Raw genomic sequence first — 24,309 nt, 5'->3', positions numbered from 1 at the left:
ATGGAGGATGTCTTCGATTTGCCATTGTTTGTGGAGGAGGACGACGAGGAGGCGGCGGCGGAAGCAGCGAAACAGAAGCGACGGGAGCAGAGCTTGAAGCCCCGGCGGCCGAGGCCGACGAGTTATCGGGACACGCCGGAGATGAAGGAGAGGTGGGCGAGGAGTAGTGCTCTGGCTTCCCAGTATTGGGAGCATGACCCCAAGACAGGGATCAGCTACTACACGCGTGCCTGCTTCCTAAACCTCACCATCTTCGACCTTGACAAGGAGAGTATGTGTCATGGCCACATCAACAATCTAATTATTACTCTAGTCTATCATATTGTTGTTATCAATACACTGCAATTTTTTTTCTAGCACACTGCAAGATTACGCTCATCTCTAGCAATATTCCATAAATCAACGCACACCCACTATGCACATGATTTTGATAATCCAATCAAACACGTGGAGTGAAGGCAGGCCAATAGTTTCAGGCACATGAACAGGAAACAATGCAATAAGCACAGAAAAAATGATTTGCTCACCTTCTATCAAAGATATCCGATTCATATCTTATCATGTATCTATTTGGGAGATGTTTTAGTGGAGCAAACTACCTTAAAATTCACTAGATGGGATCCTACTGACTGGAGAACTACCTTAAAATTCACTAGATGGGATCCTCACTGACTGGAGAAATTTGATCATGTGCCACTCTTCACAGTGGCTCTTGATCATTCGCCACTCCTTATCTTGCAATTGATAACTTGCCACACTGCCCAAAAGGACTGTTTGTCACTTTTGGCATAGATAGTCAGTGCTAGTACCACCAGCAGCTAGGGTCTTGTTTTTCCAGTGATTGCAAAATGCAAATTGGCAGTAAATTATATCTCATTGGAGACCTTGCACTGGACGGGCTAGACACCGACGGTGAGTGACATTTAGGTGTGGGGGCCTGAAATGTTAGTGTCCTTGAGCCAGGGTGGTGGATGAGGAGGGAGATCATGCGATGTCAGGGATGATGGGGCCATTGGGGGGGGGTACCAAGCAGATAAATTGTAGTTTGCCTCCTGTGGATGAGATGCAAATGATCAATTTTCTCATTTGGGGCAGGTCCAAGCCAAACATAGGTAAGCTGTTATATGAAGAATTAGACAGCTCATACTGTTTAGGTTTTGCTAAGATGAGCAGATATTGCGATGGATTTAGTTCAGTTTCTCCCTAGTTGTAAAATATCCCATGCAGTATGCTATTGAACATATACTCTCTCTGACCTCATAGATCTTATTTAGCAAATGGACAGGTGTATGGTTGGATTTTCTGAAGTATATAGAAGATTAAAAAGTAGCCAGATACTTTCTCAACTGCAATAATTTTGTTTCTGAAACAACTAAAATAATTTTCATAATTGTATTTCCGTAACAGCTCAAAAGATAGGGACAACCCTGTTTACCTTATGAAAACTTTTGTCCTCTAGAGACATTATCAAACGTATACTTTTGTTAACACACTATTCTTCCCTGTTGCAAACTAACTCCATTTTCAATTTTGTCAGCGCAATACGGTCCAATGCGTTTTACAGACGCAATTATCCCAGAGGATCACATTTTGACTAGCTCGTTAAATGTAATATCTCTGAAAGTAAAATCATCGGATGTTGGCTACCCTATCAATCTATATGGGACTGTGATAGTCAGAGATGGATTAGATTTTAACTGCATCACCATCTTCCGGCGCAATAGGAACAATTGCCAAGTTATCCAGTCAGAGGTATTTTAAAGAGTATCTCTTCACACTATTAATCTCTCCTATTTCACATAATACATCGAACTAATTTCTTTACAGTTATGTACAGTTAAAGGCATACTAAACCTAGCTACATTTGAGTTGTCTATATGCATGACTTGGACTAGTTTCATACAAAACACAAATACCTACTTTTTTTTATGTATTCAAATATTAAGTCATGTCATTATATTTTAATTTGATTGATCATGTCATCATATATAATTATTGCAATTAAATGATTGTGTGAATTTTGATGAGCTCAGTCCAAATTCTTGCCTAGGTTGCTAGCAAATCAATTTAATATGAATCTGCGTACAGGTTTAAGGTGGTTAATAAATAATAACAATACTATTATATTCTATGGATAATTATCATTTATTTTATATATATCATTAGTGTGACATATGGCTAACGTCTTGTGTAATTTTTCTTGTAGAATGAAGATATAATTCTCACAGGACCAACTAGAGGAATTGTTTTTTATGGTGAAATATTTTTTGAGATAAATTTGAAGATTAAGGAGAATGAAGAGTGCAATGACAAGGAATTTAGTAAAGGATTGCTTGAAATGAAAGTCTACACTCGTCGGTTTAAGATTGTGACTGAAACCTTGGAGAGTAGGCTCAGTGAGGTGGAACTTGTAACTGCTTGTGTTAAGGAAGCACTAGAGGGCACTGTTGAGATCAAGATTCTGTCAGATTCTGAAGTTTTTCATGGGAAAATTACGGCTTGCACAACAGATGTTCCGAATGATATTGTACTGTATGACAGTGATGTCGGTTCTGCAAACGCAGTTGGTGATGACAGAGTCGTGCAGCTGCTGCGACGTGTCGTAGCAGTGTCCAGAAAAGAGATGTTGATATTGAATATCGATGCCCATAATATTCATCAGAATCATGTCGTCAGTCGCAGTTTGAAGTTCACCACATTCACTAGAGGCTCTAATGAGGACGAGATTAGCTTTGGTATTTACAAGATGCGGGTGAAAGTTGTTTGGTCAACCTTGTTGATGGGTTAGAATTATACTCTACTGAGAGTCTTTTTACAAGATGCGGGTGAAAGTTGTTTGTAAATTAACAACTTTGAGATGAATTAGAATAATACGCTATTGGGAATATTTTTCACAGATCTTGTAGCTTATGCTAAACTCGGTGGTGTAAATAATTAAACTTTTAAGCTAGCTGTCATGCCGAAATTGAATGTATGTGGTTACAGGGCAGTTTTTTGATAGCGTTTGTTTTTGACGCCATAGTTACTGAACACGTGTTATCATTTCCCCGTATGTAAAGCTGAGATTAAGAGAGTAAATATCATGAAACAAACAAGTACTTTGACAAAACTATCTATACTAATATAAAAACAAATGAAATTCTTTTCTACGCCAATGTAAAATGTATAAATTTAAAATTAGTGTAATACCCAAATCACTCTAGGAAATTAAACGGAACATCAATTTTATTTAGTCACCTACCATTCATATCTACCATTCATATATAGGAAACTATTGTAAAAGTTTTTTTGGTGCAATAAGCACTTCATAAATCTGTGTATTAGTTATATATAATTGGGAGCTCATCTTTTCCCTAGTAGGGCTATGTTTATGATTTGCTCATCTTTTTGCCTTTTGTGGCAAAAACAACATGACGTATTTAGAGATGATAATTGATTTATGATTAAAACTTTTATAGACATGTGTTCTTATGACCTAAAAGCAAAGACTGAAAAATAAACTAAAATAAAAGAACTCTAAAATCAACTCTAAATTTAAGATTAAATATTTAAATTTTAGCTTATAAGTATAAGCAAAACCAAAAGATGAGCTCGTCGAGAAGTACTCCCTTCGTATTTAATAAATGACATTATTAACTTTTTTAGTATATGTTTGACTTTGGATTTACTATGTCCATCAAATTATTTAGATTTATTCTTGTTCTTTACTTCTCTAGGGACGTAGTTATTATGAAAAATTACTAGAATTTCTATCAATTTTTTAGAGGTACTCTAGTACTGTAGCTGCTTGTAATAACATGAAAACTAGTTAGTAACTGTATGATGTGAATTTACTTGTATTAGAAAAAAAAAGTGTTGTGTTTACCTGTGAATTTTTATTCACATAGTTACTTATTTTTACTCTTCCACAATGCAGTACTTGTAATTTCATGAAAATGAATTTTCATTTATGTTGATGGTTAAGTTACTCAAAAGCATATTTAATATTGAACTTATTTTTTAAATGTATTTTAAGTTAAACATAATTTTTTTAGAAAGAACAATACCAGACCTAAACATTACTACCTCCGTTTCATAATGTAAGATGTTTGATTTTTTTAGTTGCAACGTTTGATCATTCGTCTTATTTAAAAATTTAGTACAAATATAAAAAAATAACAAATCGTGCTTAAATTTATTTTGATAATAAAGTAAGTCACAAGCAAAATAAATAATATTTCATAATTTTTTTGAATGAGACAAATGATCAAACATGGGAAGCAAAAAGTCAAACATCTAATATTATGAAACGGAGGGAGCAGCAGTTAGCGAGTGCGTAGATTACAGTTCTGAGGAAGTAAGTAAATACTTTATAAATATAAATAATAAAGTGTTAACCCGAAATGGGCCGAAACAAAAGGAAGGTTGTTCTGGGAAGGCCCGGTCCAACTAACTGAGCAAGCACGCTCACGGACAGCCTACTGTTATTCGTTGCTTGGGTAGGGGTAGAGCACATAAACAATTAAACAAACACTCGCAGTGCGTGCGTGCGGCATGGCCATGGCACGCCGCCGTCTCCGCCTCTCCTCCTCCGCCTCCAGTACTTCCTCTCCGGTACTTCTCTCTCTCTCTCTTCATTTTTTCGCACCATTTTTTTCCTCTTGTCCTGGCTGGTTGCTTCCATTTCGCGAAATCGATCGAGGTTTGTTCCGCAGCTTAATTAGATCCAGGTAGGCCAGAGCCCTAGCTTACCTTCACGGTGCTCTCCACACCGTACCGCTCGCTAGGGTTACTTACCTGCTAGCTATTCGATCTTCCCGTTCGTCCGGCCAGATCCACAGCCGGCAGCATCGTGCATGCATACACGGCGTGCGCCGTCGCCGACCACATCTTCGCGCAGTCGAGGAAGCGTGCATGAGGTGTGGCATCCGCCTGAGACTTTGGTGCGCTGCTGCCGGCGCGGACGGCCTTCCCCTGCGCGGCCGCAACGCCTCCGCGTGTCCGTGCGTCCGCGCGGACCACGCCCTAGCCCCTTGCTGCTCGTGCCATGGCCTACCGTCACGGCTGCGACCTACGCCTCCAGTGACCGGGCGTCGACGGCAGCAACGACGCGGCGTGCGCCGGATCCGACCGCATCTTCGCGCCGTCGAGGATGCGTGCTTCGAGGTGTGGCATGCCGCCTGAGACTTTGGTGCGCAGCTGCCGGCGGCGGACGGCCTTCCCCTGAGCGGCCGCACCGCCTCCGCGTGTCCGTGCGTCCGCGCCGACCACGCGCTAGCCCCTTGCTGCTCGCACCATGGGCTATCGTCACGCCTGCGACCTAAGCCTCCAGTGACCAGACGTCGACGACAGCAACGACGCGGCGTGCGCCGGCGCCGACCGCATCTTCGCGCCGTCGAGGATGTGTGCTTCGAGGTGTGGCATGCCGCCTGGGACTTTGGTGCGCTGCTGCCGGCGGCGGACGGCCTTCCCCTGCGCGGCCCGCGTGACCGTGCGTCCGCGCGGACCACGCCCTAGCCCCTTGCTGCTCGCGCCATGGCCTACCGTCACGCCGGCCTGCGACCTACGCCTCCAGTGACCGGGCATCGCCGGCAGCAACCACGCGGCTTGCGCCGTCGAGGATGCATGTGTGAGAAACCAGAGGGAAAATAGCAGATGGTATTGATGAACCGGTAAGAACACGATACAAGAACATCTCAATCCGACCGGATCGAGCTGCCGCTGCCTACGCCACCGCGTGTTCCCCGCCAGCCTCCTCTCCCTGTTCTGTTACATATTTATACCCTGTTCACTGAGAAAATAGACATTTGGCCACGTTCAAAAAGCGGTTTTACCATAATGCCTTCCTGAAAACGCGTTTCGCTAAAATACCATTCCAAGCGGCTTACAGCCATTTTGCCATTTTTCTCATTTTATTCAATTTCTCAATTTTTTGGCCTCGTCCACTGGATGGGTCGACCAAATTGGCCCTCAGATGGGCTGCCGCGGCTCCTCCACGCACTGCCCGGCCTCCGCGCCTTCCGGGTAGACATCCGCTCCATCGGCTATGGCCTCCACGCCGTCTTCGAATCCTTCGGCTAGGTACTTCGCCATTGAAGCTGCGATGCTATTGCAGATCTCACGCTCCCCTCATGAAGAGAGAGAGAGATGGAGGAGAGGAGGCGCGTACTCGTCAGCAGCGGCAGCGGCTATCTAGGCTAGCAACCCCTCGCCGCGCTCGCAGCCGGCGGTGACGTCGACGTCTCCTTCACCCACCACCGGGAGGCGCCGCGACGTCGGTCTGTTTTGTAACAAATCGACCGAGGGACAATTTGGTTAGCCCATCCGGTGGATGAGGCAAAAAAATTAAGAAATTGAATAAAACCAGAAAAATGGCAAAATGGCTGTAAACCTTCGCTCGGTATGGCATTTTACCGAAACGCGTTTTCGGGATGGCATTCTGGCGAAACCGCCTTTTGAATGTGGTCAAATGTCCATTTTCTCCTCTTCACTAGTCTAGCTATTAGAATTTTTTATTTATTAAATAATTTACAAATTTAATTTTGCATTTCAAAAAAATCACAAAACTAACCTCCTGCCGCCCTCTAGGAGGGCGGAAAGGTGACGTGGCAAACGACCACTCGGTAGCGAGCAACGGCCGTAAACGGCGACACGGTGAATTTTGCTTTTAGACCCTTTCCGCCCTCTGTAAGGGCGGCAAGGACCTAAGTGCAAAATTTGCCACGCCGTCCGAAAATTTCACGATTTAACCGTGGTTTAATACATATATCTATGATGTATGAAGTTTTCTGATCAATACTACTACTTAGCTCAGTGGTCATCCTCTTCTTCTCCTATCTAGAATACTCGAGATCAAATCCTTGCCAAAGGATATTTCTTCCTATTTTTTGCAAGCCTGAGAAAAAATCAAAAAAAATATGCCCTTGGTTGAATTCGACCCTTAGTCTTCTAAATGAAAGAGTGAAATGGTGGCCACTGAGCTAAGCTAGTTCTTATTATTAAACAATTACATACGATATACATATATGTATCAAACCACGGTTTAATCGAAAAATTCTTGGTTCAATCGTAGAATTCCTTTTCCTTGGCAGCGCGGCAAATTTGCATTTAGGCCCTTGCCGGCGGAAAGGGCCTAAAAGCAAAATTCGCCGTGTCGCTGTTACGGCTATTGCTCGCAACCGAGTGACCGTTTGCCACGTCACCTTTCCGCCCTCATAGAGAGCGGCAGAATGTTAGTTTTGTGATTTTTGAAATGCAAAATTAAATTTGTAAATTATTTAATAAATAAAATTCAAAATTCCAAAAAATTATTACACATGCACCCGCCACCGTAGCGCTTGTTGGGCCGACCCACCTGCTCTGGACGGGCCATATTCTCCTCGCCTTGCAGTGTTGACTGTAGCGTATCCGGCACACCCTCCGCTCCCATCTTCTCAGCCGTCTTCGCGATGCCGCTCGCCTCACTGTCAGGTAGTTCGCTGACAGCGTGCTTCGGAAGGATCTGGCGACGGGAGCGGCGTTCAACGAGTCAGTCATCTACATTGACGGATCTAGCCAACGAGATTAGGGGGGTCTGAACAAATTAGATAGAGTTTCAGCCCCCGTTTCTACTAATCTTCACCATAAAATTTTAGGGGGGTCTTTATGGGGGCTCCAATAGATTTAACGGGGGTAGCAGGGGCTCGAGACCCCGCCGCTCCCATGTTGGATCCGCCACCGGTCGTCTACGCTAGCGCCGTGCCCCGGGTGACCGGCGGCGGCGAGCCAGCTACACTTGGAGCCTGCAGCAGCCGAGCAGCGGACGACAGAGGTTGCTAAGAAAGTGGCGGCTACGTGATGTGGCTCTGCCCAGACAATGATCTGCCTCCCCTCCATCTCTCACGCCCGCGCTACTCGCGGACCAGCCCATATCACCGCGACGCCGCATGTCTGCTTTGAGCATGGCCGCGCCGTGCCAAGCTCGCTGGTCGCTGGGTAGGAGGCTTAACACCTAAGTACTGATCCATATGCATGCTTCATTGTAATGTTTATCATTTGATTGATCATCGTACATACATTTTGATATACTGATCTTCTTGTCGTCGTCTGATGATGATGACCTGACCCAATTAACCCTTCAATATGGTTAATTGGATCGTCCATGCTATTATATTTTTTACGGTTTTAAAATATGCCATTACAATTCATATATTCATAGATATGCCATTATAATTTAGGGTTAATTGGATCCATGTCATTACAATTTTTAAGGTTTTGAAATATACCGTTACAGTTCATCTATTTGTAGATATACCATTATAATTTAATATATATTCTAGATATGCCATGCATGCATGATAGTTATGCAGTACAGTTTAGTCGATGATGATGGTGATATTTGATATGATCCGTCTATTCATTATATTGATGTGGTGATGATGCAGGCTAATTGAAGATCGATCGATTGAGAGGATATGCTATTGGGGGCCATAGCAGAAACTGGATTATATATCAAGAGAGGAGTGGATGGCGACGAACTACACCGAGTACTATTTTAACGCAAGGCTTTGCCACGTCGGGTCTTTTAACTGAAATGAATCAATCCACAATACTAGTACCTGCTCTACAATCTCAGTGGTTATAGTAGTCTCATTGGCCTTCGTCGATGGGACAAACACGGAAGTGTATGCGTTACAAGGCAACTAGCATTTTGGATTAGAAGCAAGAAAACGGATGCGCGTGCTAACGCTTTCGCGCTAGCGCGCTCAATCCGTTGCTTGTTCTGTTCGAGATCGAAAGAGTGCCCTCGGGAGACTACAAGTTCCATTTCCCAATAGGTGATTTGGTGAGTTCTAGTATAAAAAACACCTATTCGCATTTTTTCCTATTTTCCTTCCTTATTTTGTTTCTCTTATATATATTCCGAATCCCAAATATTTCCCTACCTTTTTTTTCTTTCTATTTTCTCCAATCCCGTGGGCCTTAGCGAGCCCAGATATCGTTATGGTTTCAACTTACGAACCCCAACCTCATCCGTCTCTCTCTCTCTTTTATAAGTCCGGAGTAACCCTAGCCCTAAGGGCCTCTCGTCCGTGGATCTGGACGACGGCGTCCTGCTCCTCCCCACGCCCTCTCGCCGGAGTAGGGAGCTCGGCGTCTCTTCCACTAGCGACGGGCGGCCTTCTCCTGTTGCCGGGGGCAGGCAGCCTCCTCTTTCCCCAGTTCGGGACGCCACCTCTCCAGCGCAGGATCCGCGGGCGCGGCGAGCCTTCCTCTGTCGGAGCGTGGCGTCCTCCTTCAGTTTCGACGAGCGGCCTCCTCCTCTAGCCGGCTGTTAGGGCCTGTCCCCCTCGCCGGAGTTCAGTGACTCCCTCTCTCGCCCCCTCCACCTCCGGTGCTACACCTGGACAGGGTGAGTTCCTTTTTCCTTCTTGCCCTTTTATCTATTTTAGTGTTATTTTGCACTTAGCTCGGATCTGAAATTTTTTATGTGTGGTGAACTGGTTTGGTTACTCAAATTGCTGCTAGTTATTTTGATGATTCAAATGGAACTTGTTCAGGTATAGGGTTCTTTTTATGCTAGTTATGCTGAAAATCCATGTTCACCTAGCACAAACAATACACCTATTGTACATATACATTCCAATAGTTTGGTATTCAATCATGCTCACTCCTCTCCTCGTAATGTGATTGAACGTGCATTTGGAGTGTTGAAGATGAAATAACGAATTATGTTGCACATGCCTAGCTACCCTGTGGAGAAGCAAAAGTTGATTATAATTGCTTGCATAGCCCTTCGTAATTTCATCCGTGATAGTGCTTTGGCTGATGTTCTTTTTGAGAGATGTGACAATGATGAAGAGTATATGCCACCTATCAATACACCTGAAGAAGAAGACAATTATGTTAGCACCACATCCAATGATGGTGATATGTGCGTCTTTCGAGATTTTATTGCAAATGCTTTGATGGCGGACAGAGGACGCAATATATAGAAAGATGAAAGTGGTTTAGGTTGTTCTTTGTTATGTGCTTGGTGTACATATGGTATTGGCGAAGTAGTATTTTGCTATGTGCTTGATGAACACAACAAAGTGCAATATTTTGTATGTGCTTTATTTATGAACACATCGCGGTGGCAAAGTAATATGCACGGAACCTATTACATAAGTAATTTAACTTTCTTATTGCCTTCAAAAAGGAAATTATAATTTTCTTGACTACCTTTATGACAATTTACAATTTTTTAAAAATTGTATAAAAACATTTATGTACATTGATGTAGTTAAACCAACCAATGTAGAAATAAGCAGAATCCCCATCTACTTCAGGGTATTTCAGACAATTCAGCCTCTCAGGACACTAGCCAGCAAATTCTCAGAAGCTCCCCCAAACAGAGCCCTCTCAACTTTTTAGAATCTCAAGTTTCCAGAATCTCCAGCTAGCTTCTCAGAATTTCCAGCTCCCCAAACAGGCCCTAAGTCCCTAACCCCAACCACGAGCTCCCTAACCCCAACCACAAGCTCGGTGGCGGCGGTGTAGGAGGAAGAGGTGGGAGACTATTGCTACTATTTTGATATAAATAATTCCTTTCTCCAGCCTTTTCGTTCCCATCCGTCGTCTTTCCGATATGTTTCAATTTTATTAGTATAAATACATATGAATTTTATTAATATATATACATATGGATTAGGTTTTGAAGAACCACCATGGAGGATGTCTTCGATTTGCCATTGTTTGTGGAGGAGGACGACGAGGAGGCGGCGGCGGAAGCAGCGAAACAGAAGCGACGCGAGCAGAGCTTGAAGCCCCGGCGGCCGAGGCCGACGTGTTATCGGGACACGCCGGAGGTGAAGGAGAGGTGGGCGAGGAGTAGTGCTCTGGCTTCCCAGTATTGGGAGCACGACCCCAAGACAGGGATCAGCTACTACACGCGCGCCTGCTTCCGAAACCTCACCATCTTCGACCTTGACAAGGAGAGTATGTGTCAAGGCCACATCAACAATCTATTACTAAAGTCTATCATATTGTTGTTATCAATACACTGCAATTTTTTTTCTAGCACACTGCAAGATTACGCTCATCTCTAGCAATATTCCATAAATCAACGCACACCCACTATGCACATGATTTTGATAATCCAATCAAACACGTGGAGTGAAGGCAGGCCAATAGTTTCAGGCACATGAACAGGAAACAATGCAATAAGCACAGAAAAAATGATTTGCTCACCTTCTATCAAAGATTAGACAAAGATATCCGATTCATATCTTATCATGTATCTATTTGGGAGATGTTTTTAGTGGAGCAAACTACCTTAAAATTCACTAGATGGGATCCTCACTGAATGGAGAAATTTGATCATGTGCCACTCTTCACAGTGGCTCTTGATCATTCGCCACTCCTTATCTTGCAATTGATAACTTGCCACACTGCCCAAAAGGACTGTTTGTCACTTTTGGCATAGATAGTCAGTGCTAGTACCACCAGCAGCTAGGGTCTTGTTTTTCCAGTGATTGCAAAATGCAAATTGGCAGTAAATTATATCTCATTGGAGACCTTGCACTGGACGGGCTAGACACCGACGGTGAGTGACATTTAGGTGTGGGGGCCTGAAATGTTAGTGTCCTTGAGCCAGGGTGGTGGATGAGGAGGGAGATCATGCGATGTCAGGGATGATGGGGCCATTGGGGGGGTACCAAGCAGATAAATTGTAGTTTGCCTCCTGTGGATGAGATGCAAATGATCAATTTTCTCATTTCGGGCAGGTCCAAGCCAAACACAGGTAAGCTGTTATATGAAGAATTAGACAGCTCATACTGTTTAGGTTTTGCTAAGATGAGCAGATATTGCGATGGATTTAGTTCAGTTTCTCCCTAGTTGTAAAATATCCCATGCAGTATGCTATTGAACATATACTCTCTCTGACCTCATAGATCTTATTTAGCAAATGGACAGGTATGTGGTTGGATTTTCTGAAGTATATATAAGATTAAAAAGTAGCCAGATACTTTCTCAACTGCAATAATTTTGTTTCTGAAACAACTAAAATAGTTTTCATAATTGTATTTCCGTAACAGCTCAAAAGATAGGGACAACCCTGTTTACCTTATGAAAACTTTTGTCCTCTAGAGACATTATCAAACGTATACTTTTGTTAACACACTATTCTTCCCTGTTGCAAACTAACTCCATTTTCAATTTTGTCAGCGCAATATGGTCCAATGCGTTTTACAGACGCAATTATCCCAGAGGATCACATTTTGACTAGCTCGTTAAATGTAATATCTCTGAAAGTAAAATCATCAGATGTTGGCTACCCTATCAATGTATATGGGACTATGATAGTTAGAGATGGATTAGATTTTAACTGCATCACCATCTTCCGGCGCAATAGGAACAATTGCCAAGTTATCCAGTCAGAGGTATTTTAAAGAGTATCTCTTCACACTATTAATCTCTCCTATTTCACATAATACATCTAACTAATTTCTTTACAGTTATGTACAGTTAAAGGCATACTAAACCTAGCTACATTTGAGTTGTCTATATGCATGACTTGGACTAGTTTCAAACAAAACACAAATACCTACTTTTTTTATGTATTCAAATATTAAGTCATGTCATGATATTTTAATTTGATTGATCATGTCATCATATATAATTATTGCAATTAAATGATTGTGTGAATTTTGATGAGCTCAGTCCAAATTCTTGCCTAGGTTGCTAGCAAATCAATTTAATATGAATCTGCGTACAGGTTTAAGGTGATTAATAAATAATAACAATACTATTATATTCTATGGATAATTATCATTTATTTTATATATATCATTAGTGTGACATATGGCTAATGTCTTGTGTAATTTTTCTTGTAGAATGAAGATATAATTCTCACAGGACCAACTAGAGGAATTGTTTTTTACGGTGAAATATTTTTTGAGATAAATTTGAAGATTAAGGAGAATGAAGAGTGCAATGACAAGGAATTTAGTAAAGGATTGCTTGAAATGAAAGTCTACACTCGTCGGTTTAAGATTGTGACTGAAACCTTGGAGAGTAGGCTCAGTGAGGTGGAACATGTAACTGCTTGTGTTAAGGAAGCACTGGAGGGCACTGTTGAGATCAAGATTCTGTCAGATTCTGAAGTTTTTCATGGGAAAATTACGGCTTGCACAACAGATGTTCCGAATGATATTGTACTGTATGACAGTGATGTCGGTTCTCCAAACGCAGTTGGTGATGACAGAGTCGTGCAGCTGCTGCGACGTGTCGTAGCAGTGTCCAGAAAAGAGATGTTGATATTGAATATCCATGCCCATAATATTCATCAGAATCATGTCGTCAGTCGCAGTTTGAAGTTCACCCCATTCACTAGAGGCTCTAATGAGGACGAGATTAGCTGTGGTATTTACAAGATGCGGGTGAAAGTTGTTTGGTCAACCTTGTTGATGGGTTAGAATTATACTCTACTGAGAGTCTTTTTACAAGATGCGGGTGAAAGTTGTTTGTAAATTAACAACTTTGAGATGAACTAGAATTATACGCTATTGGGAATATTTTTCACAGATCTTGTAGCTTATGCTAAACTCGGTGGTGTAAATAATTAAACTTTTAAGCTAGCTGTCATGCCGAAATTGAATGTAAGTGGTTACAGGGCAGTTTTTTTGATAGCGTTTGTTTTTGACGCCATAGTTACTGAACACGTGTTATCATTTCCCCGTATGTAAAGCTGAGATTAAGAGAGTAAATATCATGAAACAAACAAGTACTTTGACAAAACTATCTATACTAATATAAAAACAAATGAAATTCTTTTCTACGCCAATGTAAAATGTATAAATTTAAAATTAGTGTAATAACTAAATGACCCAAATCACTCTAGGAAATTAAACGGAACATCAATTTTATTTAGTCACCTACCATTCATATCTACCATTCATATGTAGGAAACTATTGTAAAAGTTTTTTTTGGTGCAATAAGCACTTCATAAATCTGTGTATTAGTTATATATATTTGGGAGCTCATCTTTCCCTAGTAGGGCTATGTTTATGATTTGCTCATCTTTTTGCCTTTTGTGGCAAAAACAACATGACATATTTAGAGATGATAATTGATTTATGATTAAAACTTTTATAGACATGTGTTCTTATGACCTAAAAGCAAAGACTGAAAAATAAACTAAAATAAAAAAACTCTAAAATCAACTCTAAATTTAAGATTAAATATTTAAATTTTAGCTTATAAGTATAAGCAAAACCAAAAGATGAGCTCGTCGAGAAGTACTCCCTTCGTATTTAATAAATGACATTATTAACTTTTTTAGTATATGTTTGACTTTGGATTTACTATGTCCATCAAATTATTTAGATTTATTCTTGTTCTTTACTTCTCTAGGGACGTAGTTATTATGAAAAATTACTAGAATTTCTATCAATTTTTTAGAGGTACTCTAGTACTGTAGCTGCTTGTAATAACATGAAAACTAGTTAGTAACTGTATGATGTGAATTTACTTGTATTAGAAAAAAAAAAAGTGCTGTGTTTACTTGTGAATTTTTATTCACATAGTTACTTATTTTTACTCTTCCACAATGCAGTACATGTAATTTCATGAAAATGAATTTTCATTTATGTTGATGGTTAAGTTACTCAAAAGCATATTTCATATTGAACTTATTTTTTAAATGTATTTTAAGTTAAACATAATTTTTTTAGAAAGAACAATACCAGACCTAAACATTACTACCTCCGTTTCATAATGTAAGATGTTTGATTTTTTTAGTTGCAACGTTTGACCATTCGTCTTATTTAAAAATTTAGTACAAATATAAAAAAATAACAAATCGTGCTTAAATTTATTTTGATAATAAAGTAAGTCACAAGCAAAATAAATAATATTTCATAATTTTTTTGAATGAGACAAATGATCAAACATGGGAAGCAAAAAGTCAAACATCTAATATTATGAAACGGAGGGAGCAGCAGTTAGCGAGTGCGTAGATTACAGTTCTGAGGAAGTAAGTAAATACTTTATAAATATAAATAATAAAGTGTTAACCCGAAATGGGCCGAAACAAAAGGAAGGTTGTTCTGGGAAGGCCCGGTCCAACTAACTGAGCAAGCACGCTCACGGACAGCCTACTGCTATTCGTTGCTTGGGTAGGGGTAGAGCACATAAACAATTAAACAAACACTCGCAGTGCGTGCGTGCGGCATGGCCATGGCACGCCGCCGTCTCCTCCTCTCCTCCTCCGCCTCCGGTACTTCTCTCTCTCTCTTTATTTTTTCGCACCATTTTTTTCCTCTTGTTCTGGCTGGTTGCTTCCATTTCGCGAAATCGATCGAGGTTTGTTCCGCAGCTTAATTAGATCCAGGTAGGCCAGAGCCCTAGCTTACCTTCACGGTGCTCTCCACACCGTACCGCTCGCTAGGGTTACTTACCTGCTAGCTATTCGATCTTCCCGTTCGTCCGGCCAGATCCACAGCCGGCAGCATCGTGCATGCATACACGGCGTGCGCCGTCGCCGACCACATCTTCGCGCAGTCGAGGAAGCGTGCATGAGGTGTGGCATCCGCCTGAGACTTTGGTGCGCTGTTGCCGGCGCGGACGGCCTTCCCCTGCGCGGCCGCAACTTCTCCGCGTGTCCGTGCGTCCGCGCCGACCACGCCCTAGCCCCTTGCTGCTCGCGCCATGGCCTACCGTCACGGCTGCGACCTACGCCTCCAGTGACCGGGCGTCGACGGCAGCAACGACGCGGCGTGCGCCGGATCCGACCGCATCTTCGCGCCATCGAGGATGCGTGCTTCGAGGTGTGGCATGCCGCCTGAGACTTTGGTGCGCAGCTGCCGGCGGCGGACGGCCTTCCCCTGAGCGGCCGCACCGCCTCCGCGTGTCCGTGCGTCCGCGCCGACCACGCGCTAGTCCCTTGCTGCTCGCACCATGGGCTATCGTCACGCCTGCGACCTACGCCTCCAGTGACCAGACGTCGACGACAGCAACGACGCGGCGTGCGCCGGCGCCGACCGCATCTTCGCGCCGTCGAGGATGTGTGCTTCGAGGTGTGGCATGCCGCCTGGGACTTTGGTGCGCTGCTGCCGGCGGCGGACGGCCTTCCGCTGCGCGGCCCGCGTGACCGTGCGTCCGCGCGGACCACGTCCTAGCCCCTTGCTGCTCGCGCCATGGCCTACCGTCACGCCGGCCTGCGACCTACGCCTCCAGTGACCGGGCGTCGCCGGCAGCAACCACGCGGCTTGCGCCGTCGAGGATGCATGTGTGAGAAACCAGAGGGAAAATAGCAGATGGTATTGATGAACCGGTAAGAACACGATACAAGAACATCTCAATCCGACCGGATCGAGCTGCCGCTGCCTACGCCACCGCGTGTTCCCCGCCAGCCTCCTCTCCCTGTTCTGTTACATATTTATACCCTGTTCACTGAGAAAATAGACATTTGGCCACGTTCAAAAAGCGGTTTTACCATAATGCCATCCTGAAAACGCGTTTCGCTAAAATACCATTCCAAGCGGCTTACAGCCATTTTGCCATTTTTCTCATTTTATTCAATTTCTCAATTTTTTGGCCTCGTCCACTGGATGGGTCGACCAAATTGGCCCTCAGATGGGCTGCCGCGGCTCCTCCTCCACGCACTGCCCGGCCTCCGCGCCTTCCGGGTAGACATCCGCTCCATCGGCTATGGCCTCCACGCCGTCTTCGAATCCTTCGGCTAGGTACTTCGCCATTGAAGCTGCGATGCTATTGCAGATCTCACGCTCCCCTCATGAAGAGAGAGAGAGATGGAGGAGAGGAGGCGCGTACTCGTCAGCAGCGGCAGCGGCTATCTAGGCTAGCAACCCCTCGCCGCGCTCGCAGCCGGCGGTGACGTCGACGTCTCCTTCACCCACCACCGGGAGGCGCCGCGACGTCGGTCTGTTTTGTAACAGATCGACCGAGGGACAATTTGGTTAGCCCATCCGGTGGATGAGGCAAAAAAATTAAGAAATTGAATAAAACCAGAAAAATGGCAAAATGGCTGTAAACCTTTGCTCGGTATGGCATTTTACCGAAACGCGTTTTCGGGATGGCATTCTGGCGAAACCGCCTTTTGAATGTGGTCAAATGTCCATTTTCTCCTCTTCACTAGTCTAGCTATTAGAATTTTTTGAATTTTTTATTTATTAAATAATTTACAAATTTAATTTTGCATTTCAAAAAAATCACAAAACTAACCTCCTGCCGCCCTCTAGGAGGGCGGAAAGGTGACGTGGCAAACGACCACTCGGTAGCGAGCAACGGCCGTAAACGGCGACACGGTGAATTTTGCTTTTAGACCCTTTCCGCCCTCTGTAAGGGCGGCAAGGACCTAAGTGCAAAATTTGCCACGCCGTCCGAAAATTTCACGATTTAACCGTGGTTTAATACATATATCTATGATGTATGAAGTTTTCTGATCAATACTACTACTTAGCTCAGTGGTCATCCTCTTCTTCTCCTATCTAGAAGACTCGAGATCAAATCCTTGCCAAAGGATATTTCTTCCTATTTTTTGCAAGCCTGAGAAAAAATCAAAAAAATATGCTCTTGGTTGAATTCGACCCTTAGTCTTCTAAATGAAAGAGTGAAATGGTGGCCACTGAGCTAAGCTAGTTCTTATTATTAAACAATTACATACGATATACATATATGTATCAAACCACGGTTTAATCGAAAAATTCTTGGTTCAATCGTAGAATTCCTTTTCCTTGGCAGCGCGGCAAATTTGCATTTAGGCCCTTGCCGGCGGAAAGGGCCTAAAAGCAAAATTCGCCGTGTCGCTGTTACGGCTATTGCTCGCAACCGAGTGACCGTTTGCCACGTCACCTTTCCGCCCTCATAGAGAGCGGCAGAATGTTAGTTTTGTGATTTTTGAAATGCAAAATTAAATTTGTAAATTATTTAATAAATAAAATTCAAAATTCCAAAAAATTATTACACATGCACCCGCCACCGTAGCGCTTGTTGGGCCGACCCACCTGCTCTGGACGGGCCATATTCTCCTCGCCTTGCAGTGTTGACTGTAGCGTATCCGGCACACCCTCCGCTCCCATCTTCTCAGCCGTCTTCGCGATGCCGCTCGCCTCACTGTCAGGTAGTTCGCTGACAGCGTGCTTCGGAAGGATCTGGCGACGGGAGCGGCGTTCAACGAGTCAGTCATCTACATTGACGGATCTAGCCAACGAGATTAGGGGGGTCTGAACAAATTAGATAGAGTTTCAGCCCCCGTTTCTACTAATCTTCACCATAAAATTTTAGGGGGGTCTTTATGGGGGCTCCAATAGATTTAACGGGGGTAGCAGGGGCTCGAGACCCCGCCGCTCCCATGTTGGATCCGCCACCGGTCGTCTACGCTAGCGCCGTGCCCTGGGTGACCGGCGGCGGCGAGCCAGCTACACTTGGAGCCTGCAGCAGCCGAGCAGCGGACGACAGAGGTTGCTAAGAAAGTGGCGGCTACGTGATGTGGCTCTGCCCAGACAATGATCTGCCTCCCCTCCATCTCTCACGCCCGCGCTACTCGTGGACCAGCCCATATCACCGCGACGCCGCATGTCTGCTTTGAGCATGGCCGCGCCATGCCAAGCTCGCTGGTCGCTGGGTAGGGGGGTTAACACCTAAGTACTGATCCATATGCATGCTTCATTGTAATGTTTATCATTTGATTGATCATCGTACATACATTTTGATATACTGATCTTCTTGTCGTCGTCTGATGATGATGACCTGACCCAATTAACCCTTCAATATGGTTAATTGGATCGTCCATGCTATTATATTTTTTACGGTTTTAAAATATGCCATTACAATTCACATATTCATACATATGCCATTATAATTTAGGGTTAATTGGATCCATGTCATTACAATTTTTAAGGTTTTGAAATATACCGTTACAGTTCATCTATTTGTAGATATACCATTATAATTTAATATATATTCTAGATATGCCATGCATGCTTGATAGTTATGCAGTACAGTTTAGTCGATGATGATGGTGATATTTGATATGATCCGTCTATTCATTATATTGATGTGGTGATGATGTAGGCTAATTGAAGATCGATCGATTGAGAGGATATGCTATTGGGGGCCATCGCAGAAACTGGATTATATATCAAGAGAGGAGTGGATGGCGACGAACTACATCGAGTACTATTTTAACGCAAGGCTTTGCCACGTCGGGTCTTTTAACTGAAATGAATCAATCCACAATACTAGTACCTGCTCTACAATCTCAGTGGTTATAGTAGTCTCATTGGCCTTCGTCGATGGGACAAACACGGAAGTCTATGCGTTACAAGGCAACTAGCATTTTGGATTAGAAGCAAGAAAACGGATGCGCGTGCTAACGCTTTCGCGCTAGCGCGCTCAATCCGTTGCTTGTTTTGTTCGAGATCGAAAGAGTGCCCTCGGGAGACTACAAGTTCCATTTCCCAATAGGTGATTTGGTGAGTTCTAGTATAAAAAACACCTATTCGCATTTTTTCCTATTTTCCTTCCTTATTTTGTTTCTCTTATATATATTCCGAATCCCAAATATTTCCCTACCTTTTTTTTTCTTTCTATTTTCTCCAATCCCGTGGGCCTTAGCGAGCCCAGATATCGTTATGGTTTCAACTTACGAACCCCAACCTCATCCGTCTCTCTCTCTCTTTTATAAGTCCGGAGTAACCCTAGCCCTAAGGGCCTCTCGTCCGTGGATCTGGACGACGGCGTCCTGCTCCTCCCCACGTCCTCTCGCCGGAGTAGGGAGCTCGGCGTCTCTTCCACTAGCGACGGGCGGCCTTCTCCTGTTGCCGGGGGCAGGCAGCCTCCTCTTTCCCCAGTTCGGGACGCCACCTCTCCAGCGCAGGATCCGCGGGCGCGGCGAGCCTTCCTCTGTCGGAGCGCGGCGTCCTCCTTCAGTTTCGACGAGCGGCCTCCTCCTCTAGCCGGCTGTTAGGGCCTGTCCCCCTCGCCGGAGTTCAGTGACTCCCTCTCTCGCCCCCTCCACCTCCGGTGCTACACCTGGACAGGGTGAGTTCCTTTTTCCTTCTTCCCCTTTTATCTATTTTAGTGTTATTTTGCACTTAGCTCGGATCTGAAATTTTTTATGTGTGGTGAACTGGTTTGGTTACTCAAATTGCTGCTAGTTATTTTGATGATTCAAACGGAACTTGTTCAGGTATAGGGTTCTTTTTATGCTAGTTATGCTGAAAATCCATGTTCACCTAGCACAAACAATACACCTATTGTACATATACATTCCAATAGTTTGGTATTCAATCATGCTCACTCCTCTCCTCGTAATGTGATTGAACGTGCATTTGGAGTGTTGAAGATGAAATAGCGAATTCTGTTGCACATGCCTAGCTACCCTGTGGAGAAGCAAAAGTTGATTATAATTGCTTGCATAGCCCTTCGTAATTTCATCCGTGATAGTGCTTTGGCTGATGTTCTTTTTGAGAGATGTGACAATGATGAAGAGTATATGAACACAACAAAGTGCAATATTTTGTATGTGCTTTATTTATGAACACATCGCGGTGGCAAAGTAATATGCACGGAACCTATTACATAAGTAATTTAACTTTCTTATTGCCTTCAAAAAGGAAATTATAATTTTCTTGACTACCTTTATGACAATTTACATTTTTTAAAAAATTGTATAAAAACATTTATGTACATTGATGTAGTTAAACCAACCAATGTAGAAATAAGCAGAATCCCCATCTACTTCAGGGTATTTCAGACAATTCAGCCTCTCAGGACACTAGCCAGCAAATTCTCAGAAGCTCCCCCAAACAGAGCCCTCTCAACTTTTTAGAATCTCAAGTTTCCAGAATCTCCAGCTAGCTTCTCAGAATTTCCAGCTCCCCAAACAGGCCCTAAGTCCCTAACCCCAACCACAAGCTCCCTAACCCCAACCACAAGCTCGGTGGCGGCGGTGTAGGAGGAAGAGGTGGGAGACTATTGCTACTATTTTGATATAAATAATTCCTTTCTCCAGCCTTTTCGTTCCCATCCGTCGTCTTTCCGATATGTTTCAATTTTATTAGTATAAATACATATGAATTTTATTAATATATATACATATGGATTAGGTTTTGAAGAACCACCATGGAGGATGTCTTCGATTTGCCATTGTTTGTGGAGGAGGACGACGAGGAGGCGGCGGCGGAAGCAGCGAAACAGAAGCGACGGGAGCAGACCTTGAAGCCCCGGCGGCCGAGGCCGACGAGTTATCGGGACACGCCGGAGGTGAAGGAGAGGTGGGCGAGGAGTAGTGCTCTGGCTTCCCAGTATTGGGAGCATGACCCCAAGACAGGGATCAGCTACTACACGCGCGCCTGCTTCCGAAACCTCACCATCTTCGAGCTTGACAAGGAGAGTATGTGTCATGGCCACATCAACAATCTATTACTCCAGTGTATCATATTGTTGTTATCAATACACTGCAATTTTTTTTCTAGCACACTGCAAGATTACGCTCATCTCTAGCAATATTCCATAAATCAACGCACACCCACTATGCACATGATTTTGATAATCCAATCAAACACGTGGAGTGAAGGCAGGCCAATAGTTTCAGGCACATGAACAGGAAACAATGCAATAAGCACAGAAAAAATGATTTGCTCACCTTCTATCAAAGATATCCGATTCATATCTTATCATGTATCTATTTGGGAGATGTTTTTAGTGGAGCAAACTACCTTAAAATTCACTAGATGCGATCCTCACTGACTGGAGAAATTTGATCATGTGCCACTCTTCACAGTGGCTCTTGATCATTCGCCACTCCTTATCTTGCAATTGATAACTTGCCACACTGCCCAAAAGGACTGTTTGTCACTTTTGGCATAGATAGTCAGTGCTAGTACCACCAGCAGCTAGGGTCTTGTTTTTCCAGTGATTGCAAAATGCAAATTGGCAGTAAATTATATCTCATTGGAGACCTTGCACTGGACGGGCTAGACACCGACGGTGAGTGACATTTAGGTGTGGGGGCCTGAAATGTTAGTGTCCTTGAGCCAGGGTGGTGGATGAGGAGGGAGATCATGCGATGTCAGGGATGATGGGGCCATTGGGGGGGGTACCAAGCAAATAAATTGTAGTTTGCCTCCTGTGGATGAGATGCAAATGATCAATTTTCTCATTTCGGGCAGGTCCAAGCCAAACACAGGTAAGCTGTTATATGAAGAATTAGACAGCTCATACTGTTTAGGTTTTGCTAAGATGAGCAGATATTGCGATGGATTTAGTTCAGTTTCTCCCTAGTTGTAAAATATCCCATGCAGTATGCTATTGAACATATACTCTCTCTGACCTCATAGATCTTATTTAGCAAATGGACAGGTGTATGGTTGGATTTTCTAAAGTATATATAAGATTAAAAAGTAGCCAGATACTTTCTCAACTGCAATAATTTTGTTTCTGAAACAACTAAAATAATTTTCATAATTGTATTTCCGTAACAGCTCAAAAGATAGGGACAACCCTGTTTACCTTATGAAAACTTTTGTCCTCTAGAGACATTATCAAACGTATACTTTTGTTAACACACTATTCTTCCCTGTTGCAAACTAACTCCATTTTCAATTTTGTCAGCGCAATATGGTCCAATGCGTTTTACAGACGCAATTATCCCAGAGGATCACATTTTGACTAGCTCGTTAAATGTAATATCTCTGAAAGTAAAATCATCAGATGTTGGCTACCCTATCAATGTATATGGGACTATGATAGTTAGAGATGGATTAGATTTTAACTGCATCACCATCTTCCGGCGCAATAGGAACAATTGCCAAGTTATCCAGTCAGAGGTATTTTAAAGAGTATCTCTTCACACTATTAATCTCTCCTATTTCACATAATACATCTAACTAATTTCTTTACAGTTATGTACAGTTAAAGGCATACTAAACCTAGCTACATTTGAGTTGTCTATATGCATGACTTGGACTAGTTTCAAACAAAACACAAATACCTACTTTTTTTATGTATTCAAATATTAAGTCATGTCATGATATTTTAATTTGATTGATCATGTCATCATATATAATTATTGCAATTAAATGATTGTGTGAATTTTGATGAGCTCAGTCCAAATTCTTGCCTAGGTTGCTAGCAAATCAATTTAATATGAATCTGCGTACAGGTTTAAGGTGATTAATAAATAATAACAATACTATTATATTCTATGGATAATTATCATTTATTTTATATATATCATTAGTGTGACATATGGCTAACGTCTTGTGTAATTTTTCTTGTAGAATGAAGATATAATTCTCACAGGACCAACTAGAGGAATTGTTTTTTATGGTGAAATATTTTTTGAGATAAATTTGAAGATTAAGGAGAATGAAGAGTGCAATGACAAGGAATTTAGTAAAGGATTGCTTGAAATGAAAGTCTACACTCGTCGGTTTAAGATTGTGACTGAAACCTTGGAGAGTAGGCTCAGTGAGGTGGAACATGTAACTGCTTGTGTTAAGGAAGCACTGGAGGGCACTGTTGAGATCAAGATTCTGTCAGATTCTGAAGTTTTTCATGGGAAAATTACGGCTTGCACAACAGATGTTCCGAATGATATTGTACTGTATGACAGTGATGTCGGTTCTCCAAACGCAGTTGGTGATGACAGAGTCGTGCAGCTGCTGCGACGTGTCGTAGCAGTGTCCAGAAAAGAGATGTTGATATTGAATATCCATGCCCATAATATTCATCAGAATCATGTCGTCAGTCGCAATTTGAAGTTCACCCCATTCACTAGAGGCTCTAATGAGGACGAGATTAGCTGTGGTATTTACAAGATGCGGGTGAAAGTTGTTTGGTCAACCTTGTTGATGGGTTAGAATTATACTCTACTGAGAGTCTTTTTACAAGATGCGGGTGAAAGTTGTTTGTAAATTAACAACTTTGAGATGAACTAGAATTATACGCTATTGGGAATATTTTTCACAGATCTTGTAGCTTATGCTAAACTCGGTGGTGTAAATAATTAAACTTTTAAGCTAGCTGTCATGCCGAAATTGAATGTAAGTGGTTACAGGGCAGTTTTTTTGGTAGCGTTTGTTTTTGACGCCATAGTTACTGAACACGTGTTATCATTTCCCCGTATGTAAAGCTGAGATTAAGAGAGTAAATATCATGAAACAAACAAGTACTTTGACAAAACTATCTATACTAATATAAAAACAAATGAAATTCTTTTCTACGCCAATGTAAAATGTATAAATTTAAAATTAGTGTAATAACTAAATGACCCAAATCACTCTAGGAAATTAAACGGAACATCAATTTTATTTAGTCACCTACCATTCATATCTACC

At 42.8% G+C, this 24,309-nt stretch overlaps 3 protein-coding genes across 3 annotated transcripts; all 3 read left to right on the top strand.

Annotated features, from left to right (window-relative positions):
• On the top strand, nt 1-2,980 carry LOC121055611. The gene is made up of 3 exons (XM_040528497.1): nt 1-271; nt 1,538-1,752; nt 2,207-2,980. The coding sequence occupies exons 1-3, from the start codon at nt 1-3 to the stop codon at nt 2,786-2,788; spliced, it is 1,068 nt and encodes a 355-aa protein (XP_040384431.1). The 3' UTR covers nt 2,789-2,980.
• Nucleotides 2,981-10,667: 7,687 nt separating this feature from the next.
• Nucleotides 10,668-13,610, top strand: LOC121055607. Its single transcript, XM_040528488.1, has 3 exons — nt 10,668-10,938; nt 12,169-12,383; nt 12,837-13,610. Exons 1-3 carry the CDS (start codon nt 10,668-10,670, stop codon nt 13,416-13,418), a joined length of 1,068 nt encoding a protein of 355 aa, XP_040384422.1. The 3' UTR covers nt 13,419-13,610.
• A 7,481-nt stretch (nt 13,611-21,091) lies between these two features.
• On the top strand, nt 21,092-24,024 carry LOC121055593. Its single transcript, XM_040528439.1, has 3 exons — nt 21,092-21,362; nt 22,583-22,797; nt 23,251-24,024. The coding sequence occupies exons 1-3, from the start codon at nt 21,092-21,094 to the stop codon at nt 23,830-23,832; spliced, it is 1,068 nt and encodes a 355-aa protein (XP_040384373.1). The 3' UTR covers nt 23,833-24,024.
• The last annotated feature ends 285 nt before the right edge of the window (nt 24,025-24,309 follow it).

The sequence above is a fragment of the Oryza brachyantha genome, chromosome 10, assembly GCF_000231095.2.
Source record: "Oryza brachyantha chromosome 10, ObraRS2, whole genome shotgun sequence".
In the NCBI taxonomy this organism is placed as follows: Eukaryota; Viridiplantae; Streptophyta; class Magnoliopsida; order Poales; family Poaceae; genus Oryza; species Oryza brachyantha.
This window is presented reverse-complemented; position numbering and strand designations above follow the sequence as displayed.

What these genes read in the sequence shown, in the direction of transcription:
- LOC121055607 (XM_040528488.1), top strand. Translation starts at nt 10,668, where the DNA reads ATGGAGGATGTCTTCGATTTGCCATTGTTTGTGGAGGAGGACGACGAG. An exon ending in CTTCGACCTTGACAAGGAGA is followed by an intron (nt 10,939 to 12,168) that starts GTATGTGTCAAG and finishes CAATTTTGTCAG; the next exon opens with CGCAATATGGTCCAATGCGT. An exon ending in GCCAAGTTATCCAGTCAGAG is followed by an intron (nt 12,384 to 12,836) that starts GTATTTTAAAGA and finishes TTTTTCTTGTAG; the next exon opens with AATGAAGATATAATTCTCAC.
- LOC121055611 (XM_040528497.1), top strand. Translation starts at nt 1, where the DNA reads ATGGAGGATGTCTTCGATTTGCCATTGTTTGTGGAGGAGGACGACGAG. An exon ending in CTTCGACCTTGACAAGGAGA is followed by an intron (nt 272 to 1,537) that starts GTATGTGTCATG and finishes CAATTTTGTCAG; the next exon opens with CGCAATACGGTCCAATGCGT. An exon ending in GCCAAGTTATCCAGTCAGAG is followed by an intron (nt 1,753 to 2,206) that starts GTATTTTAAAGA and finishes TTTTTCTTGTAG; the next exon opens with AATGAAGATATAATTCTCAC.
- LOC121055593 (XM_040528439.1), top strand. Translation starts at nt 21,092, where the DNA reads ATGGAGGATGTCTTCGATTTGCCATTGTTTGTGGAGGAGGACGACGAG. An exon ending in CTTCGAGCTTGACAAGGAGA is followed by an intron (nt 21,363 to 22,582) that starts GTATGTGTCATG and finishes CAATTTTGTCAG; the next exon opens with CGCAATATGGTCCAATGCGT. An exon ending in GCCAAGTTATCCAGTCAGAG is followed by an intron (nt 22,798 to 23,250) that starts GTATTTTAAAGA and finishes TTTTTCTTGTAG; the next exon opens with AATGAAGATATAATTCTCAC.